The sequence below is a fragment of the Muntiacus reevesi genome, chromosome 7 (assembly GCF_963930625.1).
Source record: "Muntiacus reevesi chromosome 7, mMunRee1.1, whole genome shotgun sequence".
Taxonomy (NCBI): domain Eukaryota; kingdom Metazoa; phylum Chordata; class Mammalia; order Artiodactyla; family Cervidae; genus Muntiacus; species Muntiacus reevesi.
The window spans coordinates 8626550-8648785 of record NC_089255.1 but is presented as its reverse complement, the minus strand read 5'-3'; the positions used below and the strand labels follow the sequence as shown (position 1 = coordinate 8648785).

Here is a 22236-nt window from a genome sequence, read left to right as displayed (position 1 = left end):
AAGGATGTGCCTAGTTTCTAGAGCTTCCTTATTCATGCTGGCTATTTAAACAAGTCCAGTGAAGGCTTTCTAACACATTACCCCCACAAAAAATGTTAATTTACTAGACAGATGTTTCTTCTCATAAAACAAACTCTTAAAACACTTCATTTTTTTCTCTCATAAAGCATCTAACTGCCATTCTACTTTGAACTGTTTACAAGACAGAGAATAGAAAAAAACTGGGTGAAACTTGGTTCGGTATTTTGCCAGTTATGGGACCCTGGGAAAAGTTTTCTCTTTGCTGGCCCCCAGTTTCCTTATCTATAAAATGAAGTGAAGAGTTAGTTGACCACTTGAAGTGTTAGTTGTCTGATTCTTTGTGACCCCAGGGACTGTGCCCCACCAGGCTCCTCTGTCCATGGAATTCTCCAGGCAAGAATACTGGAGTGGGTTGCCATGTCCTTCTCCGGGGGATCTTCCCAACCCAGGGATCGAACTTGGGTCTCCTACATTGCCGGCAGATTCTTTAAATTTTGTTGTAAGAATCAACATAGATAGTTTATGTGAGCTATGTCTCAAAGTATTTGGGACAATATAAGATTTCAAGACACAGTACTTAATATTATTTGCAAGATCTCAGAATAATTCTTTGTGCTCTAAAGCCTTCAAAGGCTGTTGGTGGGAAGAAAAGTTAATCATAACCTATATTTTCTCACGAGTGTATCTGAAACATTAAGCCAAGAACTGCTTTCAATAGTAGCAAGGCAACCTTCATGGAAAATGATTTTAGTCCATTGATGGGTGGTGTTCCTGTCACTGAAGAGATGAAGATGCCGGTGTGGGAGTCTTCAATAAGTACAGTAAGTACTTACAGTAAGTAATCGTGATGGAGGTGAGCAGAGGAGAACATAAACCCCACTCCACCAAGATGCCCAATAGGGTAAGGCATTTTCTTTTTTTTTTCTTCACAGCCAAACACAAGTTTAATGAGTCTTTTTTTTTTTAGGCTTTTCATAATAGTGTTTATTTTTTCCATATATTTATTTATTTATTTATTTTTATTAGTTGGAGGCTAATTACTTCACAACATTTCAGTGGGTTTTGTCATACATTGACATGAATCAGCCATAGAGTTACACGTGTTCCCCATCCCGATCCCCCCTCCCACCTCCCTCTCCACCCGACTCCTCTGGGTCCTCCCAGCCCACCAGGCCCGAGCACTTGTCTCATGCATCCCGCCTGGGCTGGTGATCTGTTTCACTATAGATAATATACATGCTGTTCTTTCAAAACATCCCACCCTCACCTTCTCCCATGGAGTTCCAAAGTCTGTTCTGTACCTCTGTGTCTCTTTTTCTGTTTTGCACATAGGGTTATCATTACCATCTTTCTAAATTCCATATATATGTGTTAGTATGCTGTAATGATCTTTATCTTTCTGGCTTACTTCACTCTGTATAATGGGCTCCAGTTTCGTCCATCTCATTAGAACTGATTCAAATGAATTCTTTTTAGCGGCTGAGTAATATTCCATGGTGTATATGTACCACAAGGTAAGGCGTTTTCTTATTCAAATTGTTTCAAGCTATGTTTCTCAAAAAACTGGAAACAGAACTACCATACGACACAGAACTATCACATGACCCAGCAATTCCACTCCTGGGTATACATCCATAAAAAACAAACACACTAATTAAAAAACATACATATGCCCCAATATTCGTAACAGCATTATTCACAATAACCAAGACATGGAAACAACGTAAGTACCCATTGACAGATGAATGGATAAAGATGTGGTGTAGATACACAATGGAATATTACTCAGACACAAAAAGAACAAAATTTTGCCATTTCCAGCACAACATGGATGGACTTGGCCGGCGTTATGCTAAGTGAGATAACTCAGAAAGACAAATACTATGATATCACTTATATGTGGAACCAAAAAATCAACAAACCAGTGAATATAACAAAAGCCAGTGAATATAACAAAAGCAAATTCACAGATATAGAGTACAAACTAGTGGTTACCATTGGGGAGAGGGGAGAAAGAGGTACAAACTATTAGGTATAAAATAAGCTGTAGGGATATATTGTATAATAATATTTTATAATAACTATAAATGGAGCATAATCTTTCAAAATTATGAATCACTATATTGTAATGTAGGGGGTCCCTGGTAGCTCAGTTGGTAAAGAATCCACCTGCAATGCCAGAGACCCCAGTTCGATTCCTGGGTTGGGAGGATCCCCTGGAGGAGGACATGGCAACCCACTCCACTATTCTTGCCTGGAGAATCCCCATGGACAAAAGAGCCCAGTGGGCTACAGTCCGTGGGGTTGCAAAGAGTTGGACATGACTGAGCAACTAAGCACAGCACATATTGTAACGTGCTACAGCAGCCATACTTCAATTAAAACAAAAAATAAAGTGAGTGGCTACAGTCGACCGACTATGAGTTGTATACGGTCCTGTTAGCAAGGCAGTGTTTGTAAACACGATCATGTAAAACGTGAAAAAGAATCAAGGAGGACTTTAAAATCGTTACCAAAGTCATCACTGCACCACGTCATACGAAGAAGCAAGCAGAGCGAGTCTCATCGCAAGTGCGCTCAGGCCTTTGGGTCCAGCGCCCAGCCCAGCACCACAGGAAAGCGAGCCCTGTCTCCAGCGACCCACACGGAAAAGATGATCTGTGTGGGCCAGGCCCTCAGCTCTGGGAGCTGCACAATGAAGTGCTAGCACGTCTGATCAATGACACATTCCCCTCGCACCCAAGCATTTTCTTAAAGTACCTGTGAGGCTCAATTAAGTACGTAAACAGCGACTTCCCAGTATGATTGTTTCTGTCAATTCAAGAGGCTGCTTTCATACACGATCTTAGCTCCAGCTGCCAAGATGCACCTATCGGATGTTCACTACAAAGCATACACTCTCCGGTGAGTGTCATGCCCAATGGAACAAAGCAGATCTTCATCAATAGCTAAAGTGAAAGTACGTTGGCAGGACCAGCAGAATACTGTCCGCGGCGACGAATGGTATGGGACTGCCATGTGTAGATCTAGGCTTTAACTCAATTTGGCTGATGGTTCTGTTGAAATAAACCTGTAGCAAAATGAAGTAATTACTTTGAATCATGTTCCTGGAGTTTGAGAATTAAATTTCCTGCATTAATTATTAATATTCTTCACATAGAAGGAATTTAGCTTAATTTTTCTGTTCTTACGAGCCATATAGCACAGCAATGCCAATGTATTTTTGTAGTTTTCAGGTTGAGAAGTTGAAAAATTAGAAAAGCTCCAGAGAAACAGAATATTGTTGTGAGAACTCAAGAAGTGCTGGTAATGTAACCATTTCCCCTTCATCTTCTTAGTTGTCCATGAAGGTCCACATGGAGAAGGAAAATATCACAAAGCTATGATAAACCTAGACAGCATATTAAGAAGCAGAGAAATTATTTTGTCTGCAAAGGTCCGTATAGTCAAAGCTATGATTTTTCCAGTAGTCATGTACGGATGTGAGCGTATGGATGGAACATAAAGAAGGCTGAGGGCTGAAGAACTGATGCTTTCAAATTGTGATGTTGGAGAAGACTCTTGAAAGTCCCTTGGACTGCAAGGAGATCAAACAAGTCAGTTCTAAAGGAAATCAACCCTGACTATTCATTGGAAGGACTGATGCTGAAGCTGAAGCTCCAATACTTTGGCCACCTGATGCAAAGAGCCGACTCATGGGAAAAGACCCTGATGCTGGGAAAGATGGAAGGCAGGAGAGGAAGGGGACGACAGAGGATGAGATGGTTGGATGGCATCACCGATTCAATGGACATGAGTTTGAGCAAGCTCAGGGAGATGGTGAAGGACAGGGAAGCCTGGTGTGCTGCAGTCCATGGGGTCACAGAGAGTCTGACACGACGGAGTGACTGAACAACAACAGGTAGAAAGTCTACAGGGAACACAGTGCTATGACGGCATGCAGAGTGTGTCTGACTTAACACAGGGTGCCAGGACTCTGCTCCAGCACTGCCACCCCCACATCAGGGACTCGCGACTGTGCCAAGAGTCTCTCCGGCTCTGTGTTTCCTCTGACAATTGTGCCCGGGTGGCTGGGTTACACGATCTCTTGTGTTCCTAACAAAGGGACTCTAGAATCTACTCCAGCAAAGCATGCACACCCCTCTGAGACACACACGCTGAGGCTGCAGAACCTGGGTAGGGTGGATTGTGCAAGGTGGGTGCCATGAAGGGCGAAGGTTCTGGATACAAACTCACAGGCCAGCAGGAGTGTGGAAGTGGCAGGGAGGGCGTCATGGACGCGCTGCCAGCCAGCACCGCCCCTGGGCAGCGATGCAGCGCAGGCTGGGGCCTTTAACCATCACAGTTCGGTTTCTACACCCGTCACACGGCTGTGACGCAGAGCCCACGTGAGGACAAAGTGCTCTATAAACATCGGCTAGTAATGAAAGGTGTAGTGTTCTACAGAATACTGAGGTTTGCGCATCAGGAGTTGATTCTTTCTAAAATGGAGGACTGTTACTCTCTTAAGACTTGGGGTAAAATAAACTGATCCGGTGTAAGCCTTAGATGATGGGTATCAGATTGCCTAATGACGAAACAATAACTCATCCTTCATTAGTGTAAACTCACAGTCCATAGGGTTGGACATGACTGAAGCGACTTAGCATGCACATCAGCTTAAGCTCCCAATAAATACCCAAATCCTACTGATATTTTGGTTAACATAGTTCTTTTCATGATACAGAAGTACACGAACATAAGCAATAAATGGTCATCAGTTCTCCCTTCTCTCCCTAGCCATTTCCCTTTTCATGAATTCTTCTGTTCAATAAGGCGATCCACCACATGTACACAGAAGTATGATTCTGTTCTATCTTTAAAAGTTATTCTCATATAATGGAATTTCTAGATTAGGTATCTTGTGTTTGATTACATGATCTTTTTTCTTGGTTAAGTAAGTATGGTCACCATCCACGAAGACTGGACAGAAGTGTCTGCCTTCAACATCCAGTATTATCCATGCAGCACAGCGTGGCCTTGCTGAATGCTAGTAATGTCACATATTTAGCTGCAGCTGGGGGTGGAATTGCAGGGGAAAGTATTATATAATTAGACTATAATTATTCTGGCATTGTATAACACAGAGCCTCATTTCCCCTATCAACAGCAAGTCACAGAGTTGCCTGTCAGCCCCTGGGGTGCAGGTAGATGGTCGAGATGTCCTGAAGTACCCTAACGAGCTGGAGAGACCACAGAGGGTCGCGGTCTCTCCCATCCACTAGGCCGAGGGAGAATCAAACCACACACCCCACCGCTACTTCTCCAAAAAACAAGAAGGGAGCTGAGACAGCTGAGGTTCAACCAGCTAAACAGCATCAGAAGGACCTGAACACTTAGTCCTTCCTCCTCTGTCTTCTCTTGCAGAGAACTTGCCTCCCTACCCCCCTGCAGGGGCTGCTCCCCGGCAGGTTGCTTGTGGCTGGGAAGGGAGGCTTCCTATCAGCTAAGCTGAAGCTGGTGCAGAAGATGAGGGGGTCAGGGTTCTGAGTAAACCCACCTTCCTGGGACCGTAGCTGCTGGGCCAGATCCGTTCACCACCGTGACGCAGATTTGGACTAAGAACCCAAGGCATTTCACTATGACCTTTACAGTGAGCCCAACTCTGCAAACCAGCTCCAGGCACTGAGGGGTGAGAAGTTATGGGACAGGCACAGGATTAGGTGCTTAGAACCTTGCCGAGTTCTGAATCTGTGAGTCCTCGAGAAGTTCTCAGTCCCCTGGCTCTGAGCAGATTTCATCAGCACGATAACCTAAAGCCCTTTCCTTTTAGCTCCAGAGCTGCCTGCGGATGTTTATTTCAAATAGCCAGACTTGCCTTCGCCCCACTCCCCCGGACGAGGTACCTTCTGACCTCTGACCTGTGCCATCACACTTCATGCTGCCTAGGAAAACTCAAGCAGTCATTTAAAATAAAATGAGAGAATCACTGATCAAAGCAATACAGCGTCTGCTGTTCACTTTTGTGGTAGATCATACACTGTTGAAGAATTAAACCAAAATGAAATCTCTCTTTTCCTAATCCTATTTATTGTGAAAACATCTAAAATAAAAGTACAAAGTCTTTTTCACTCTCCATAAAAACAGAAGAGTCCCCCAGGAATGAAAACAATTAAAGTACAATTAAAAATCATAAATTGTTGTAGTAAAGGCAATATAGTTTCCCTAAGAAATTTTATGAAGTTCCCTGAAGCTAATAAATATATGGATACAAAGAAATCAAGGGATTCATCTTCCTTACCAAAGAACTCCCACTGGTTTGAGATTCTCAATTGTTTAAGACTGCAAAAGGGACTGTTTAACCCCCACACTTTACTTCTTAGAGCTCTCTAGCCACCAAACAGTTGACTTCCCTGACCAGAGTGAACCGCAGAAGAGCCTGTCTCTGTGGGTTCATGCCCATCCATTTTTCTTTCGAGGGACAGAGGATGGCCCAGAAAAGTTAAGTTTAGAAAGGGTTTTGTTCTCTTTGAAAGCAAATTCAGTAATCAAGGTAAGAAACAGAACCATTTCAAAGAGATGCTGTCTTATTTATTTTTCACTGAGTCTGAAAGCCCGGCAGGCTACAGTCCATGTGGTTGCACAGAGTCAGACATGACTGAAGCAACGTAGCATGCACGCACACCTTGAAAGCCAGGTGACCCTCAGTGGGCTGCAGAGAGAAGCCAGGGCCCTTCTGGAATCCTGCAGCCTGCAGCCCCTTGAGACTGGCCTCTCAGGGGCTGCAAGCTGCCAAGAGCCTCTTCTTTCCCCTGTTCTCTCTGCTCATAGGGACAGGTTGAAGAAATCAGGGTCCTGAGAGTGTGCCAGAGCAGAGGCTGAGCAAAACCAGGCATGGGCTAGAACTCAGCTGTTTCAAGAAGCCCCAGAAGCAGAGTATCCTACCATGCAGACACCGAGAGAATCCATTTATCCAGAAGTCAGCACCACAGAGCAGCTGAGAGCACCAGACATGCACACGGACACTTCAAAACGTTCTTGAAGAAACCTCATGCATACCGAGGCCACAAGCAGGTCTCAGGAAACTGCTATCACAAATAGGTAGCAGTTACCGTAGTTAGCATAATAAATATACCCCTGGGTCTGCCCCTAACTATGCCAATTCAAGTAGGAATTTATAAATGTTGCGAGTACTAAGTACTAATCCTCAAAGGCTATTCTTAATCTCCATATAATTGTACAGAAGTTAAACAGTACTTTTCCTAGGGTATAATTGTTAAACTGCAGTAAAGAGTGGAAAATACTGTCAAAAGAAGAAATACTTCCAATTTATTTCATTATGCCAAAGGGCTCCCAGTTTAGATTCTCTCTTTTAGAAGTTATCATCACTTGTTCAATAGCTTCAGAATCTCTGGGGTTCTGCTGTGACTCTCAGCCTGAGGATAGATAAGCTTGGCTACCGATTAACCTCATGTTCATCCTATTTTGCTACATACCTTAATTTGAACTGTGAGCGAACTTCCCCATGTTCTATTTGAATCAGTTCATTGTAGCAAGCGATTATGCTGCTGTTCTCCATAAATCTCTGGGGGGAAAAAGCAAAGATAATACATAAGACGCATACAATTACTTCTTAAACAGTTAAAAAAGGCTTGTGTCTCCAACCTCAGGTAACTTTGTTGTATAAGACAACTAGTAAGGAAGAAGAGATGAAATAAAACAGCTGTCAGATGTTTGAAATGCCTGTTTAAATGTACACGAAACAAGAAAGCAGATAATATTGTACAGTGAACTACACCAAAGACGGGGAAAAGTTCATTATGAACATTCACAGGAAAATAAACACACAAGGGTTAGAACACCTCCCCAGCCTTGCTGATTACTGAAGCATCTGGGCTGCTGCCGCCCTAAGGAAGGTCTTCTGAAACTGAGCCTGGATGCCTTCACTCTGTGTACACTGAGTGATGTCTGCTGGAGGGAAGAGGTGGTCTTTGCTTCTCTCCTCATTTGAGAGCCTCACACTCCTCCCTCCCCCGTGTCTGCCTCTTTCACACACACACACACACACACACACACACACTTCCACATGTCTAGCGAGGATGGCACCTCCCTGGAGAACACCGACGAAGGCCCCCACTCTCCCTGTGCCTCTGGTCCTGCTATCCCAGGAAGAAGCTGGGAAAGGCTAAGAACAGAAGGGGAACCATGAAGACACATGGAGGGAAATACTTTCTACTTGCAAAGCAAAGTCAAACATGGTGAAGCTTTGGTTGAGCTTCTGGGCAAGTGGAGATTATGTGTCAGTCTGTATCTGAGCTCTGAGCAGTGTCAGATGATGCTTCATAAAGCACAAAAAATGATCATAATAAAATAAGTTCTTGAAAAGGATGAGATAAACAGATACATTTCTTTTTGAAAACATTAATTTTAAAGTGTATAAAATGTAGAGAAATATAAAGAAAAATCTCCAAATCACTGATAATGCCATAAGGCTAGAGATATCATTAATTTTTATTTATTTACCTTAGACTTTTATTATATCTCTGTGTATGTGGATATATTTTATATGTATATGCTTATACATATAAAATATAAAATGATGTTATATTTTCAATTTCATAGCCGAGTAGTAATTTTTTATGATTCTTATTTTCCTTTAGGTCTCCTAAGAACTTTCACTGTGGTAAAGATCAGCCTTCTGGTAGGTGAGTTTCTAAACACTGGAGTGCTTTGTCTGCACGTCTGAAATAAACTGAGTGAACCAAGAACAGTGGTCCTCAAACTTCAACACGCTAAGAATAACGTGGATGTTTGGTTAAATGCAGATTCCTGGACCCTGCTTCCAGAAATGTAGGTATGTGTCTTCAGCACAGCATTTCTCCACACGCTCAGGTATGACGCTGCCAACATGCAGTGTACGTTCTCAGGACAGGAGCAGGAGAAGCAGAGTCTTCACTGATTTTTCATACTTACTTGACTACAGCAGCCTTCTGTCATGGACAGCTCGTAAGAGCTTTGGACCACTAGCATTCCTTGAAACAGTTTGGGAAATATGACTTTGGTGGACCAGGCGTGGAGTTGGCAGTTAAACACCATAGATTTGCATCTTGACTTGTTTTGAGCATGAGCTCTGCAAGCTAGTCATTTTGAGTCTGTTTCCTCTTCCACAAAAATAGAGAAAATACCAAACCTCTCATCTGTAGATGAGGATCAAGTCAATCACCTAGAATGGAGTCTGACAAACAATAAGTCTTCATTCCCCATGTCTTCCTCCATAAGACACCTCTGCAGGGAGGAACTGTCTGATCATTGTATCCTTGCCACGCCGAGCACACTGCCTCTCAGAGCCCAGGCTCCCTGAACACCTGCTGAATGAGCTAGTACTGATGTACCTTGTAATGATTCTACTTGGAATGACATCATGTAAACATCATTCCAAGTAGAAAAAGTAGTACACGAAGGTTGATACAAAAACCAGCTGCAATGGCCCTCTGCTAAGATGCTCTTTCTAGAAGGCTCAGAGTAGAGCAAGCCCCATGCAGTCGGCCACTTGCTCACACATAGCTACACAGGCGCCGAGCAGAGCTGCTGTGGAATACTTGATGGTACAATGTGTTCCTGGATCCCCATTTAAGACCTATCAACTGAAGCACTGGCCAATTAGCTAGTAACACAGAGCTGAGTTTCAGCAGATGATTTAATACCAGCAAAATAACTCAGAGGTGGGAAACAACTTCACGGAAAGCAAGAAGAATAGCTGGCATATTTGGAAGGGTGCTTGGGTAGAAAGTTGTCAGAGACAAGATTTTGCCCAAAAAAGGAGACCACGTGGGGAGCAGTCTCAGCTGATTTTGTGCCATAGTAACTCAGGATGGGAAACCTGGCAGGTGTGGTGTGCTTCTCTGGGAAAGAGGCCCAACTGCTTGGGGGCACCCTGACCTGGCTGGCAAATGGCCTTGATCAGGCCCAGGACTAAAGAATAGGTGGCCCCTGACAGTTACTGCTTTTCATGCTTTCACAAAGGGCTTCATTCACCTTGGCTGCCTGCAGAAAGTAGTGCTGTATCTAGATAGAGAAACAAAACCTTCCAGAGCAGCAGACAGGTTACAAAAAGAATAAAAAGGAGCAACTGTATCATCCCTCCTAAATTTACTCAGCAGCATTTGCACCCAAAGTGGACAGGTGTGTCTCCTAAGCGTTTCTCTGAGTAGACACGCAATCTCAGCCATCCATACAAGATGCACCACTCCAAACACCATCAGTCTCCACACCAGCTGGTTGGAAGCAGGCTCAGTGAACTAAAAGCTGAATTCTAAAAGGACACTCAACAGCACACACGGCAACAGGTGCTCACTGCTGCACCCTGTGGGGTGTCGTGCCTTCCCCAACCTGCTCCGGGTAATGGCAAGGACATCCCTGCTCATATTCTGAGAGGCCCTGCCTCAGACATGAAGGACAGGGATGGGCTGGGGTGCAGAGGTGGTCCACATTCCACAGCAGATTTATGAACACCAGTCACTTCTCAGAAAATGAGTAAGTAAAGACGTTCCCACGACAACACGTCTCAGATGACTTTCCTTGTGCAACTCTCCATTCTGAAGCTCAGAAGCACCGTCTCATTAAGATGGGGCAGCACACAAGAAGAGCATCCAGAAGCGAGTGCCAGCCTTTGAGGGTGTGACGACGGACAGGAGGCAGGTGCCAGGGGTGAGTGATGGGGCTGAGCAGAACCGATCAATCCTGTCACGCGCGAATCCCAGCACTCCCTTCGATGTTTTAATAGCAGTGTTACTTCCCCACAGAAGCACACGAAGCCCGAAAGAATGGCATCCCAAGGGCGATTTCTGCTGCTCTGGGATTGACGACGAAGAATTTTTTAAACCCAGGAAAGGTTTTTTTGAACCTAGGAGAGCGAAATACCCATTGCCTAAAGCACCCAAATGAATTCTCATAATTCACAAGGCTCTGGTGGTCTCCTGTTTTTGAAGGAAAAGGATGCATCACACCGTCTGTCTGAGATTCAGATTACCCCCATCACGGGACGCCGAGACACCAGGTAAACCTAGTTATCTAGGGTGGTGGTAAGTCTCCTTAATCAATCTTAATCTTCTAGTCGAGCATCAGTGTTATTCATGTAGTTGTCACAGAATTTTTCTTCGCTGTTGTTTTTGGTTTAAAGCAGCAGCTCACAAGCTGCCTAAGTCAGCTGTGGATCTCTACTCTATTTTTTCCAGAGGCTAATCTTCTATTTTTTAATAGAAGAAATAGATGCTTGCTATTAAAAAAAATCAAGTTGTGTATAAAGTGAGGTCTTCCACAATTTCTCTGTAAGGATCTGTAATACCTTAATCTTCTGAAATATATTCCCTTTAAGCAGTCATATTCTGATGCTCTTTCTCCACCTTTTTCTACTCTCAAACTGACCCTATCACGTGGCCTTCCATCTGCACACACATGGCCTCACCTCCAAGCAAACCTTCAGACTGCCCCTACCCTGAGCTACTGGTAAGCCTCTAGAGCTTAAGTTTCCTTGAGTAAGCAGTCTTCATCTTCAAATTGAATATCAGGGTTACTCATGGAGCCATCACTCAGAATTCTTCTTTGCTGACATGTGTAGTTTCAATGAGGAGGTCCCTGGATGCTGCTGGAATCAGGGGCTTCTGTCCGGGGTGTAAGCTCTGGCTGGGCCCTGATCGCCATGGAGCGCGGCGTGCCAATCTAGGGGACTACCGAAAATCACATACACGCATGCTCACTGGTTTAAGTGGGACTACTTTGGGACTACGGAATTCTGACCTGATATAGTAAGACGGATTTTTAGCTATTACATATCCATTGCTAAGATAAATGAAGTTATGAGAGAAAAAGGGAAGGAGCATGACCAGCAGACGCTTGTCACCCACCACGAGAACAGCCTTCCCTCCCAGTCCTGGGGCTTAACGTCTGTGCCAAGAGGCACGGCTGCATCTGTGCCAGTTCGTCCTTTACGTACCCTGTTGAAGCCTGCGTGCAGAAGAGGGAGGACAGAGACCTCTTCATAGTTGCTGGATCTGCAACAGAGCAGAAAATGCGGTCACTCAACAGATGCAACCGGGGTTCCTCACACTGAGGCGCTTAGAGAGCGAGGAGGAAGCAGGGGGCTGGCTCCAAGAGCAGCTTCCTGGCCAGCACACGCCTGCAGCGGGCACCTGTCTTGCAGGAAGCCAGACTCCCACGTCTGCCTTTGGATGCAAAAAGAGCAGAGACAGAAGCGGGAACTCCAGCAGCGGGGGCGGGAACTGCAGCGCAGGCACACACGAGAGGCGCCCTCAGAGTCGGAGCAAATGCACAGCAGCAGCGCGTCAAGGGACAAGGCATGTGCGACGCTCGCCCTGCAGACCACTGTGCCCTTTGACACCCCCAAACATTCTGGAAGCACGACTCCCACCCCTAGACCGAGCTGGGTCCAACTCTCAGGAGGATAACTGGCGTTAGAGGCTGCAGCACCCCGGGGCCAACAGGAGGGGAGAGTCATCAGGAGAGCCAAGAGGGAAGAATATGAAAACCGCTGACTGGCTCTCATTTCATGGGACGGCTTCCTCCCCTGAGCCTGCCTCCAGGTCTCAGAGCTGCAGTGTGAGGACACGGTGGGGACCGGGCCAGCGGATCGGGAAGTCGTGCTGAAGCTCTGCTGCCAGCTTTATAAGACACGGCGTCCCCAAGACAGCCTGCAAGTAACATGGAGCACACGCCGTGGAAATGGGGAAGAAAAATGGGACACTAGGGGTTGGCTGGAGAAGCAGACGCCTCTGTCTGCCCAGAAATTCCAGGGCATATCTGCCTCGTCACCTGTGGCTGAATCCCGCCTAGAGAAAAGCTCTTCTACCTCCCTCTTCAGGAACTCAAGGTTCTACCCTCTCTGGTCAATAAATAAGTAGGGGCACAAAAGGGGCTCCAAAGGTATGAATAATGCCCTACTTCATAAGCTGGGTGGCACAAGCAGCGTTAATTTTATTACTGTGTGTGCCAAGTCACTTCAGTCTTGTACGACTCTTTGTGACCCCATGGACTGTAGCCCACCGGGCTCCTCTGTCCATGGGACTTCCCAGCCAAGAATACTGTAGTAGGCTGCCATTTCCTCCTCCAGGGGAATCTTCCTGACCCAGGAATTGAGCCCGCATTTCTTATGTCTCCTGCACTGGCAGGTGGGTTCTTTACCACTACCCGCCACCTGGGAAGCATTATTAACGTCCTCTATAAATGAAAAATTTAAAAGATAGCGAAAAAAGTGAAAAATCAAAACGAGACACAACAAACCACTACTTGTCAAGGACAAGTACACATTTTTGCTATATGAGTAGGAAAAAAATGAACGTTTTGTTTTGGGACCCATGGAATCAGCCAGGCTTGGGAAACCCTATGTGGTCTGGTACCCATGTCAAGGCTCTAAGACCCCGTTAAGGGCTCACAGGCCCCAGAAGATAAAATATAAGCAAGGAGGCTGCAGAAGGCCAGTCCCCTCACTCTCTCCCTTGAGATCCTGTCACCACCAGCATGGCAAGGCGCTGAGGGCGGTGGGACAGTTTCTTTACGTTCCTTGGCTCAGACCCTATGCTAGGTGTCGGAGTGAAGAGACACAGCTCCTAACAAGACGCTCAAGGAGTCGCAGGTCGGGAGAAGTCTTTGGTTAGGGCAAGGCTTGGCAGGCAGGATTCCTTACTGTCCCTGGAGTGGATATTTTAAATCTCCCCCTGGGTGGGGCCTGTCTGAGGGAGACTGACAGAGTGAGCTGCTGGCCTGCTAGCTCCTCCAGGGCAGAATCTGTGCCAACTACCAGAACGGGGCCAAGTCCAGTCAGTCCTGGGCTCAAATTAAGGTCTTCTTATGCTCTCCAAAGCTAGTGATGGCCATTAAGTGACTACGACCCATTTTGATCCTGGCAAAGGGTCTCATCACGCAGGCTGTACTCGCAGCTTTTCTCCTTCCCGCTCTCTCATTCTAAGTGCGGGCCACGTCCTACGCGCGGCACAGGGGTTTCTCCTTCCACAGATTCCTACCTGCAGCTCAAGCCCTCTTTTTCTCTTCTAGCACTGGCATTCATCCTTCTGTCCTGCTTCTAGCCACATAACGGTCCTAGCAGAGGCCGCACATTCCTTCTTGGGCAGTGGCTTTAGTGCCAGTTCTCATGGTATAATTCAGTTTTTCTTAAGTGAAAAAACAAGCATTTCCCTATCTTTCTTCTTCAAAGAAAAAAGGTAAGCTGGAACAACAGTCTCTTCAGACCTCCTCCTCCCGAGATTTTCTACTCATTTCTAGCATACAGTGAGTAACCATTCTTTTCCTGAGGTGCTAATAGAAATTAGAGAGGATAAACAGAAAGGCCTACATATTTCCAGAAACTTGCAAAACAAGGAGAATCCCAAGTAAGATCGAAGACTGCTGGTGTGAGGCCAAAGACCTCCCCCTGGCTCCGCTAGCTCCGAGAACACGTTATGTCAGAGAAGGTTTCAGGAGGAACAGCAGTTCTCCCAGTGAGGGGCTGGGGGGTGAGCTTACGCTTGTGAGACCACAGCGAGGATCACCGCATGCTCCGAGGGGTTCGTGGCCCGGATTGACCTGAAACGAGAGAGCTCCACGTCAGACCAGGCGATGTGGCCTTGTTCTGCTGACTGACTGACTGCGGGACTCTTCATAGGGAAAATGGAAGAAAATCAAACATCCCTCTAAAGAAGGAGTCTGAAAACACATGGAAGACAACAAAGGAAGATGCTCTTATGGATTAGGACAATCTTTGTTTTACTAAAAAAAACCAACCCCCCCCCCCACATCTAAAAGAAATTCCTGGGCAATTCTCCAGTAGGTCAGATCTGCCAATGTTCCACTTCAAAAACTGGCAAATTCCACTTAAATTCCATGTTTTCTGATTGAAATTCCACTCTGCAAGAAAACTGGCAGTCCGACAATTCTCTAGTTATCAGTTTGTACTCGGGGAGCTAATTAACTTGGACCTGTTTTTCTTTTAAAATAATAGAAAGTTCAGAAAGTTGATCTTAAAAGAAGGATTGCCGGCAGCTGGATACACAGGTGCAGGTGAAGGTCTTTTAAAAATTGTACAAAGAACCACTCCAATTTTTTGGTTGTACTGTTATTTTTGTTCAAATACTTTAAACAGCTGAGTCATCAGCTAGGGCTGAGAAACAATCAATGCAGTGACTGTCACTATAATGATGTCTGTCATACCATGACCACCTGTCTATCATTTGTTTATTCCCTAGGAATCTAACAGGGTTAAAATACAGAAGAATTTTGAAGTCCAAGAATCTTCCTGGAAACTGTGCTATGCTACAGTTTAGATTCTGGTTTATTCTGGTCAGGGGTCATGAGTCTGATGAATTCTTAATAAAGGGTCACATATTGGAACCTTCATACAAATAAGCATGTTTGTTTCGATCCATCTCCATGGTCTGGCCTCTCCTTATTTCAAGATCCCTCACAAGGGAACCGTCCGCTCTGAGAAGTGAAGGCTGCTCCTGAGGAATCTGTGAAGCAGCTGATATTTTTTTCTTTCTAGCTCCTGGCATTTCTGCTCTTCATTTTAATGTGTTTGCACAGTGCTCCCCTAGGAACAGCCAGCTCATACAGCATCACCCTTGTGACTAAATGTCCTCACCTACCTCTAAAAATGTACCTTCCCATGGTCTGTTCCTTGAGACCTCACTCCATGTGAGGAGAAGGCTCAAGACAATGACCAGCTGCTGTCTTTGGGGAAGTAAAGGTCCCCTTGCGGATAAACGGCATCTGAATGAACTCCTTTGAAGAGAGGCCTGAATTCACTGTGGACAGCAGGTTACATCCTGTGCGTGCGTGCTATGCTGCTTCAGTCGTGTCCGACTTTGCGACCACATGGACTGTAGCCCGCCAGGCTCCTTTGTCCATGGAATTTTCCCGGCAAGAATACTGGAGTGGGTTGCCATGCCCTCCTCCAGGGGATCTTCCCGACCCAGAGATCAAAACCACATCTCTTCCGTCTCCTGCATTGGCAGGCAGGTTCTTTACCACTAGCGCCACCTGGGAAGCCCCTATCCCTACCATGGACTGGTCACGTGAAACTACACTTATCCCCGACATAGAAGCGGTCTACTAAATTCTCAGCAGAAATACCAGGAGCACCTAATGAAAAAAACGGACAGCATCTCAGAGGTGTGCTCTCATCTTCAGGGAGCTGCTGCGCACTCCTCACTTTCCTTCAGCCTCTCCCACCCCCTCAAGGTGTCTGGGGACACTGCTGGGCTGCATTCTAACGGGTGGGGCTTAGGCAAGAGGAAACAGTTTATGGACATAACTGAGCTGGAGCTCACGCTCACTCAGCTTCTTTTGAGACTGGCTTCTGTGTTTTGGGTCCCTTCCTGCCACTGATCTCTTCTCTCTCATTCCTCCAAAGAAGGAACAGGTGTGGTCAAAGGGACCCGGACCTCTTTCTGCTCGAGAGGACTAAGGGGGATCCGGGGACCGGTGAGGCCGAGGTCCAAAGAAGCATGCTAAGGTCCAGTCCAGCTCAAACGCTAGGGGCCCTGGACCGCCGACAACAACGAATAATGCACATCTGCTGGGAATGCATCTCCTCTCATTTTAGGCAGGATGTGCTCACAATCCAGCATTCAGGAATCTCTCCATCAACTTGAGCAGTAACTGGAAACGCACCAAGAGACATAACCTGGCTTTCGAACTGCACAGACGCTTCAATGTTTTTCTGTGCAGCTAAGACAAAAAGTTCACTCAACAGGAAACAAAACCACCTTCCTGTATATCCAAGGAAGATTACAAAGTTTATCTACTAAATTTGGCCTTTGTCTGAATTAAAAGAATTCTTCCTATCCATTTCTTCTTTTTATAGCTGAAGCCAGTCTTACATCATTCTATATATGTACAAAGGATTGTGCTATTTCACTACAAAATCATGTAACTGTAAGTGGAGATGAGGGAAATGCAGATATATTTAGTTATAAGAGACTCAATTCTAGCCTGACAATCATTTTACACATACACACTCACAACATACATATATATCCACACATGTACATATCTATTTCTTAATACTTCCCTGGTGCTTCCCTGGTAACTCAACCGTAGAGAATCTGCCTGCAATGCAGGAAACCCGAGTTTGATCCCTCAATCAGGAAGATTCCCTGCAGAAGAGAATGGCAACCCACTCCAGTATTCTTGCCTTGAGGATTCCACGGACTGAGGAGCCTGGCAAGCTAAAGTCCATGGGGTCACAAAGAGTTGGACATGGCTGAATAACTTTTTTCCCTTAATACTAAAATACCCAAATATTTTGTGGTATACTTTATTATATAGTTAAACAGGCAAATGTTTCTATGCAGGAAGATAGGATTATTTTAGACCTGTAAAACATTTTAAGACAGGTTCCTTAAGAAAGTTTCTTCTTTGGGAAACTGAAAATGGTCAAAGAATAGCAAGGTGATGGCTATGAGTAGAAACTTTTCTTAAATGCACTCATTTCTTGTCAAGGTACCAACAGGTCTAAGAAGCCATTTTCCCTGCCTTTCATTTCACTTGCTAATATTCAAGACAATTTCCATTCTGTTTGTAACTGGAGTCTGTCCTGGTCCAGCCTTTAATTAGTGACCTCTTCCCATTGAGCTTCAAAGCATTCCATTTGTGCCAAATGAATGGGTTCATCCAGAGCTAACTCTGATGACTGCATTTATTTATGAACAGACAAGCGTTTCCTCCCCAGAGTGCAAGCATTTCTGTAAACAAGCAGGGGCTTTGGATCCTTGGGAGATTCTTCTGCTGCTGAAAAGTGGCTGCCTGTCCTCCCCGACTGCTGCAAAATCCACCCATCTGTTGTCAGGCAGGCAGAAATGGTCTATTTCACACATTTCTGATGTTCATTTTGGGACAGAATAATTAGGATTAAAATATCTGGTTTAAATCCAAACCATATCTGTGTAATAAGAACTGTGTGAATCTCATTTTTTTTTTTTTTTAGTGCAACATGAACAATACTCAAGGGGAAAAAACGCCCTAAAGTTTTCAGAGGAGCCCAGCTCACACCTCTAAATTCTTCAGAACGCAAATGTGGAAAAATAGAAAAGGCCATAGGAGGAGCTAGAGCTTTCATTGTAGAAATCTATATATACTGCTTAGAAACATCAGCACATATTTTAGAGACATTTGGGCTGGAACTAAAGACATGTATGTGTGAATTTCATTTTAAGCTGTTAGGAGGACATTTGCTAATATATTAAATAACTACAGTACCTGCACACTGCTTCTGCATCGAAGTTTCGAGTCTGTCTGTGATCGATCACAATAATCTCATGATGTTTATCTAGAAAGCATTCCAGGGCTGACTCTGGTGTCCGAGCAATACTGCAGCTGTAACCGGCTCTGTCGCAGGCCCACCAGAATCCATCACTCTGACTATCTTCCTTTGCAAAGATGAGCAAAACCTGAAACACACAGCAAAGAGGGTCGTGACAGAAGTCATCATCCTTAGAGACGATTGAAAGCAGACCTACATGATACCAGTTGAGGATGCAGCCTCTGGAGAGAAGCCACCTGGGTTCAAATCCCAGCTGGTTCCCCAATTCCTGGGTGTCTCTGAACAAGGCAGAGCATCTCCAGCCTACAGCTTCTCCAATATCAGATGTGCTACAAACAGTGCCGTGTAGGCTAACTGGGAGGCCTGGGTGAGCACAGAAGACAAGCTCCATCACTGTTGGTGGTTGCCACCCATTTACAATTTCCTAAGTGGCTCTGTCTTCAAATGGACTGATCAGTAAAATGGTAACAGGCTCATCAGCACAGGTTAGTCTGTGGTTCACACGGACGTGTATTTGCAGTCAGGGCAGTTGGGGTTTGCCTGAGGTACCTAGAGACCACCTCTCCGAACTGGGCACTTAAATCTTTATCCAGACGCAAAAAGAATGGGAATTCAAAACATTCTCAAAAACTAATTGCAACACGCAGCGCTTGCTGAATCTGGAAAGAACCACCATGAAATGTGAAGCTACTGGAGCTAAGATGAGGAAGCAGGCCTCTTTTTTCTTCACGGGAAAGTGCAGCCCCACTCCCTGGAAAGAACAGCAGTGCTCACCACCACCCACGTGCCCTCATCATCCCCTGGGGGCCGCAATGCCAAAGAGGGCCACGCTGGCGCCTGAGCTTGTCCATTTGCTTGTGAATGGTCTCTCTTCCCCACTAGAATTGAGTTCAGGGCAGGGAAAACCTGCCTGTTTTCTTCCTGCTGTGACCCTCTGCTGGGGAGCACCTGAGTGACAGGATAACTATGCACAGGGTTTCTGCAAAATGCCAGAGGGTTTTTACCATCAACTAGAGTAAGGCTACATCAAGGGAATAGACCGAATAAGAAGCACATATATTAATAATCTCAATATATTGATAAGCATTTAACATTCTTCACCATTCAGTTCTCATTTAAACAATTAGGAGCACAAGGGAAGTTTCTGGTCCTTTAAGCCCATAGTCAATACCAATCTTCATGATGAAAGGGTGAATGTGTTTCACTTAAAATCAGAAAGAAGACAAATCAGTCAATAATTACCACTACATTTTAAAAAATGCTTCACTAACTGAAAACTGACAATATACAGAATAACGAAAACAATAGTATAATGACTCTCATGGACCCATCACCCAGCTTCAGCAATAAGCAACTCCTGGCCAATGTGACCTCAATGTTAACCCTATCCACTTTCCAACTCTTGTATTAGTTTGCAGCAAATCCCACATATTTCACCCATATGCATCTATTAAAGAAAAAAAACTCTTTTCTAAAAAAAGAAAACCACAATACCATTTTATACCTAAGCTCTCCAATAATCCTTTATCATTAAACATCTGAATGCGTCATAAGTGTCAGTTGTTCTACACCGTTTGAATCATTTCCTGTTTTCTCAAATGCCATGTTTCCAGAAGAGAAATCATATTTTTAAGCATGATTTTGACATTTTCTTTTAGCACATGGCTTGAAATCACATGCCAGTAAAACATGAGGCAGCTACCCTTCTTCATGGCTCACTGTGGGCAAGGATCTTTCAGCTCTCATGCCAGGCTATCCCCCAGAATCTTCGCTACAGACCTACTCCTGGAAAGAAGCGGGAGGCAGCTCTTCCAAGAGAAGTGAGGGACTCAGCCTTCTGGATCTTGATAGTGAAAAGAAAGCCTTCAAATGGAACTGTTAACAATTGAGCTACAGTGAAAAAAATCAGGTGGAATAAATTGGTTTGTACAAAAAGTCACCGGCCTTTAACTTGATGTAGCTGTACTAGTAGCATGAGAAACTCAATATGCAAAGGCTAAACGTCAGAGAAGGTGGCAGAACCTCTTGTCCCATCTGTCTGGCTGAATAATGATTGCTAAGCAAGAATCTCAACACTTTATATTTCCTTTATACATTTATGCCTCAATATTTGACTAATGCTTCCCTGGTGGCTCAGCGGTAAAGAATCCACCTGCAATGAAGGAGACATGAGTTTGACCCCTGGGTCAGGAAGATGCCCCTGAGAAGGAAATGGCTACCCACTCCAATATTCTTGCCTGGGAAATCTCATGGACAGAGGAGACTGATGGTCTACAGTCTACGGGGTCGCAAGAGAGTCGAACATGACTTAGTGACTAAACAACAACATTTGACGAATGCAGTAAGACTCTAACTGTATTCCTGTGTTGGCCACTGACACAGGTATTAATCTCCAATGTCTTATGTGTCCTTAAAAGACTGGAGTGCTCCACTTTTGGAAAAATAATGTCATTATTCAAATATTCTTGAGCACCTACTATGTGTAGACATGATTTTTTATTGCTTAGAGTATGCTAACAAAATAAAGATGACCTCTTGACCTCAAATAACAGGTATAATAAATAAACAAATGATATGGAATGCTGAAAGTGGTAAGTGCTAGGTGAAATAGTAGAGGCTGCTGGGAGCAGTATTAAGTAGGGCGCTTAGAAAGTGACATATGAGCAGATGCCCAAAGAAAATGGAAAAATCAAACTGATCACTAAAGATAAATCCTCCCACAAAGAGGGAACAGATCCACAGGTCCCTTCAGTGGGATGCATGGCTGATGCGTTCAAGGAACTGCAAGGAAGCCAGTGTGACCGAGGGGAGGGCAAGAGAGAGGGACAGGAAGTGGAGGTCACAGCCGAGGGCTCTGTTGTGTAATGCCTTGTAGCCACTTTGGGAAGCTATGCTGGATTTCACATGGAAATTTACAAACCAACTGAACATGTAGGGACTTGTATTAACCACGCCTTAAAATTTTTTTTTAAATTTATTTGGCTGTGTTGGGTCTTAGTTGCAGCACTCAGGATCTTTAGTGGCCGCATGTGACCTCTTTAGTTGTGGCGTGTGGGATCTAGTTCCCTGACCAGGGATCAAACCTGAGCCCCCTGCATTGGGAGTGTATAGTCTTAGCCATGTTAACTTCTGCATTTCTAATGCTTTGATGTCTGGAGCCTTGCTGACTCTGGAGAGATACCCCTGAAGGCTAGCCCACTCTCCGATGCCTAGAGAAAGCCAAGGACTTGCCTAGGAAGGCATTTTCCATATGCAAACCAATCCAGAGTCGTGCTCCTACCACCTCTACCACTCGTTAACCCTCTGGACCACTATCCACCTGTCCTAAATCACTCCAGGGCCAGGTACCAGACAACTAGGGACAGTCCTTTTGCCCAACACATCTCATGAGTGATTCAACCAGTCAAACCTGTCTACCCTGCCATCCCTGCCTCACCGCTTCACACAGAGAGCATAATCACAGCTCCTGTCCACACTTTGCCACTCACACTCCCTGCCTCCAACTGACCTCAGTGCTTCCCTCTGGAATCCTGCACGGCCTGCCCCCTCCTCTCAGGAACTGTAAGGAATAAACTATTTTTCAATGACAGTTGCACCTACTCTGTTGGCTTCACCCTACCTGATTAAAAATTAAAAATTAAAGTCTACATACTAAAACAAGAATATTTATAAAAGTACTCACTAGGAAAATCTCTCTAGGTACTATTCAAAATTCTTTCCATTTATAAAAGATTAATTCAAAAAGACTACTTTTCAATGATTCAACTCCTAAGCAAAGTGAAAATCTATGGCAACTAAAATATACATATATATGTTAAAGTACTATAGCCATGACATTTTTGTTAAGGTCTGCCTATCTGGAAAATTCTATTTTCTCTAGGAAGACAGCACACCCAAGTAACCAA

The 22236-nt window shown here is 44.8% G+C and overlaps 1 protein-coding gene across 11 annotated transcripts in view; it reads right to left on the bottom strand.

The window, feature by feature from the left end:
* Nucleotides 1-22236, bottom strand: part of PDE8B (phosphodiesterase 8B) — a 252047-nt gene that overhangs the window by 75911 nt on the left and 153900 nt on the right. For all 11 annotated transcript variants that reach the window (XM_065940982.1, XM_065940975.1, XM_065940976.1 and 8 more), the window contains 4 exons: nucleotides 18268-18458; nucleotides 14536-14595; nucleotides 11993-12050; nucleotides 7497-7585 (listed from right to left, as the gene is read on the bottom strand). In XM_065940982.1, the coding sequence (XP_065797054.1) occupies nucleotides 7497-7585; nucleotides 11993-12050; nucleotides 14536-14595; nucleotides 18268-18458 (398 nt within the window). The remainder of the gene's footprint in view (nucleotides 1-7496; nucleotides 7586-11992; nucleotides 12051-14535; nucleotides 14596-18267; nucleotides 18459-22236) is intronic.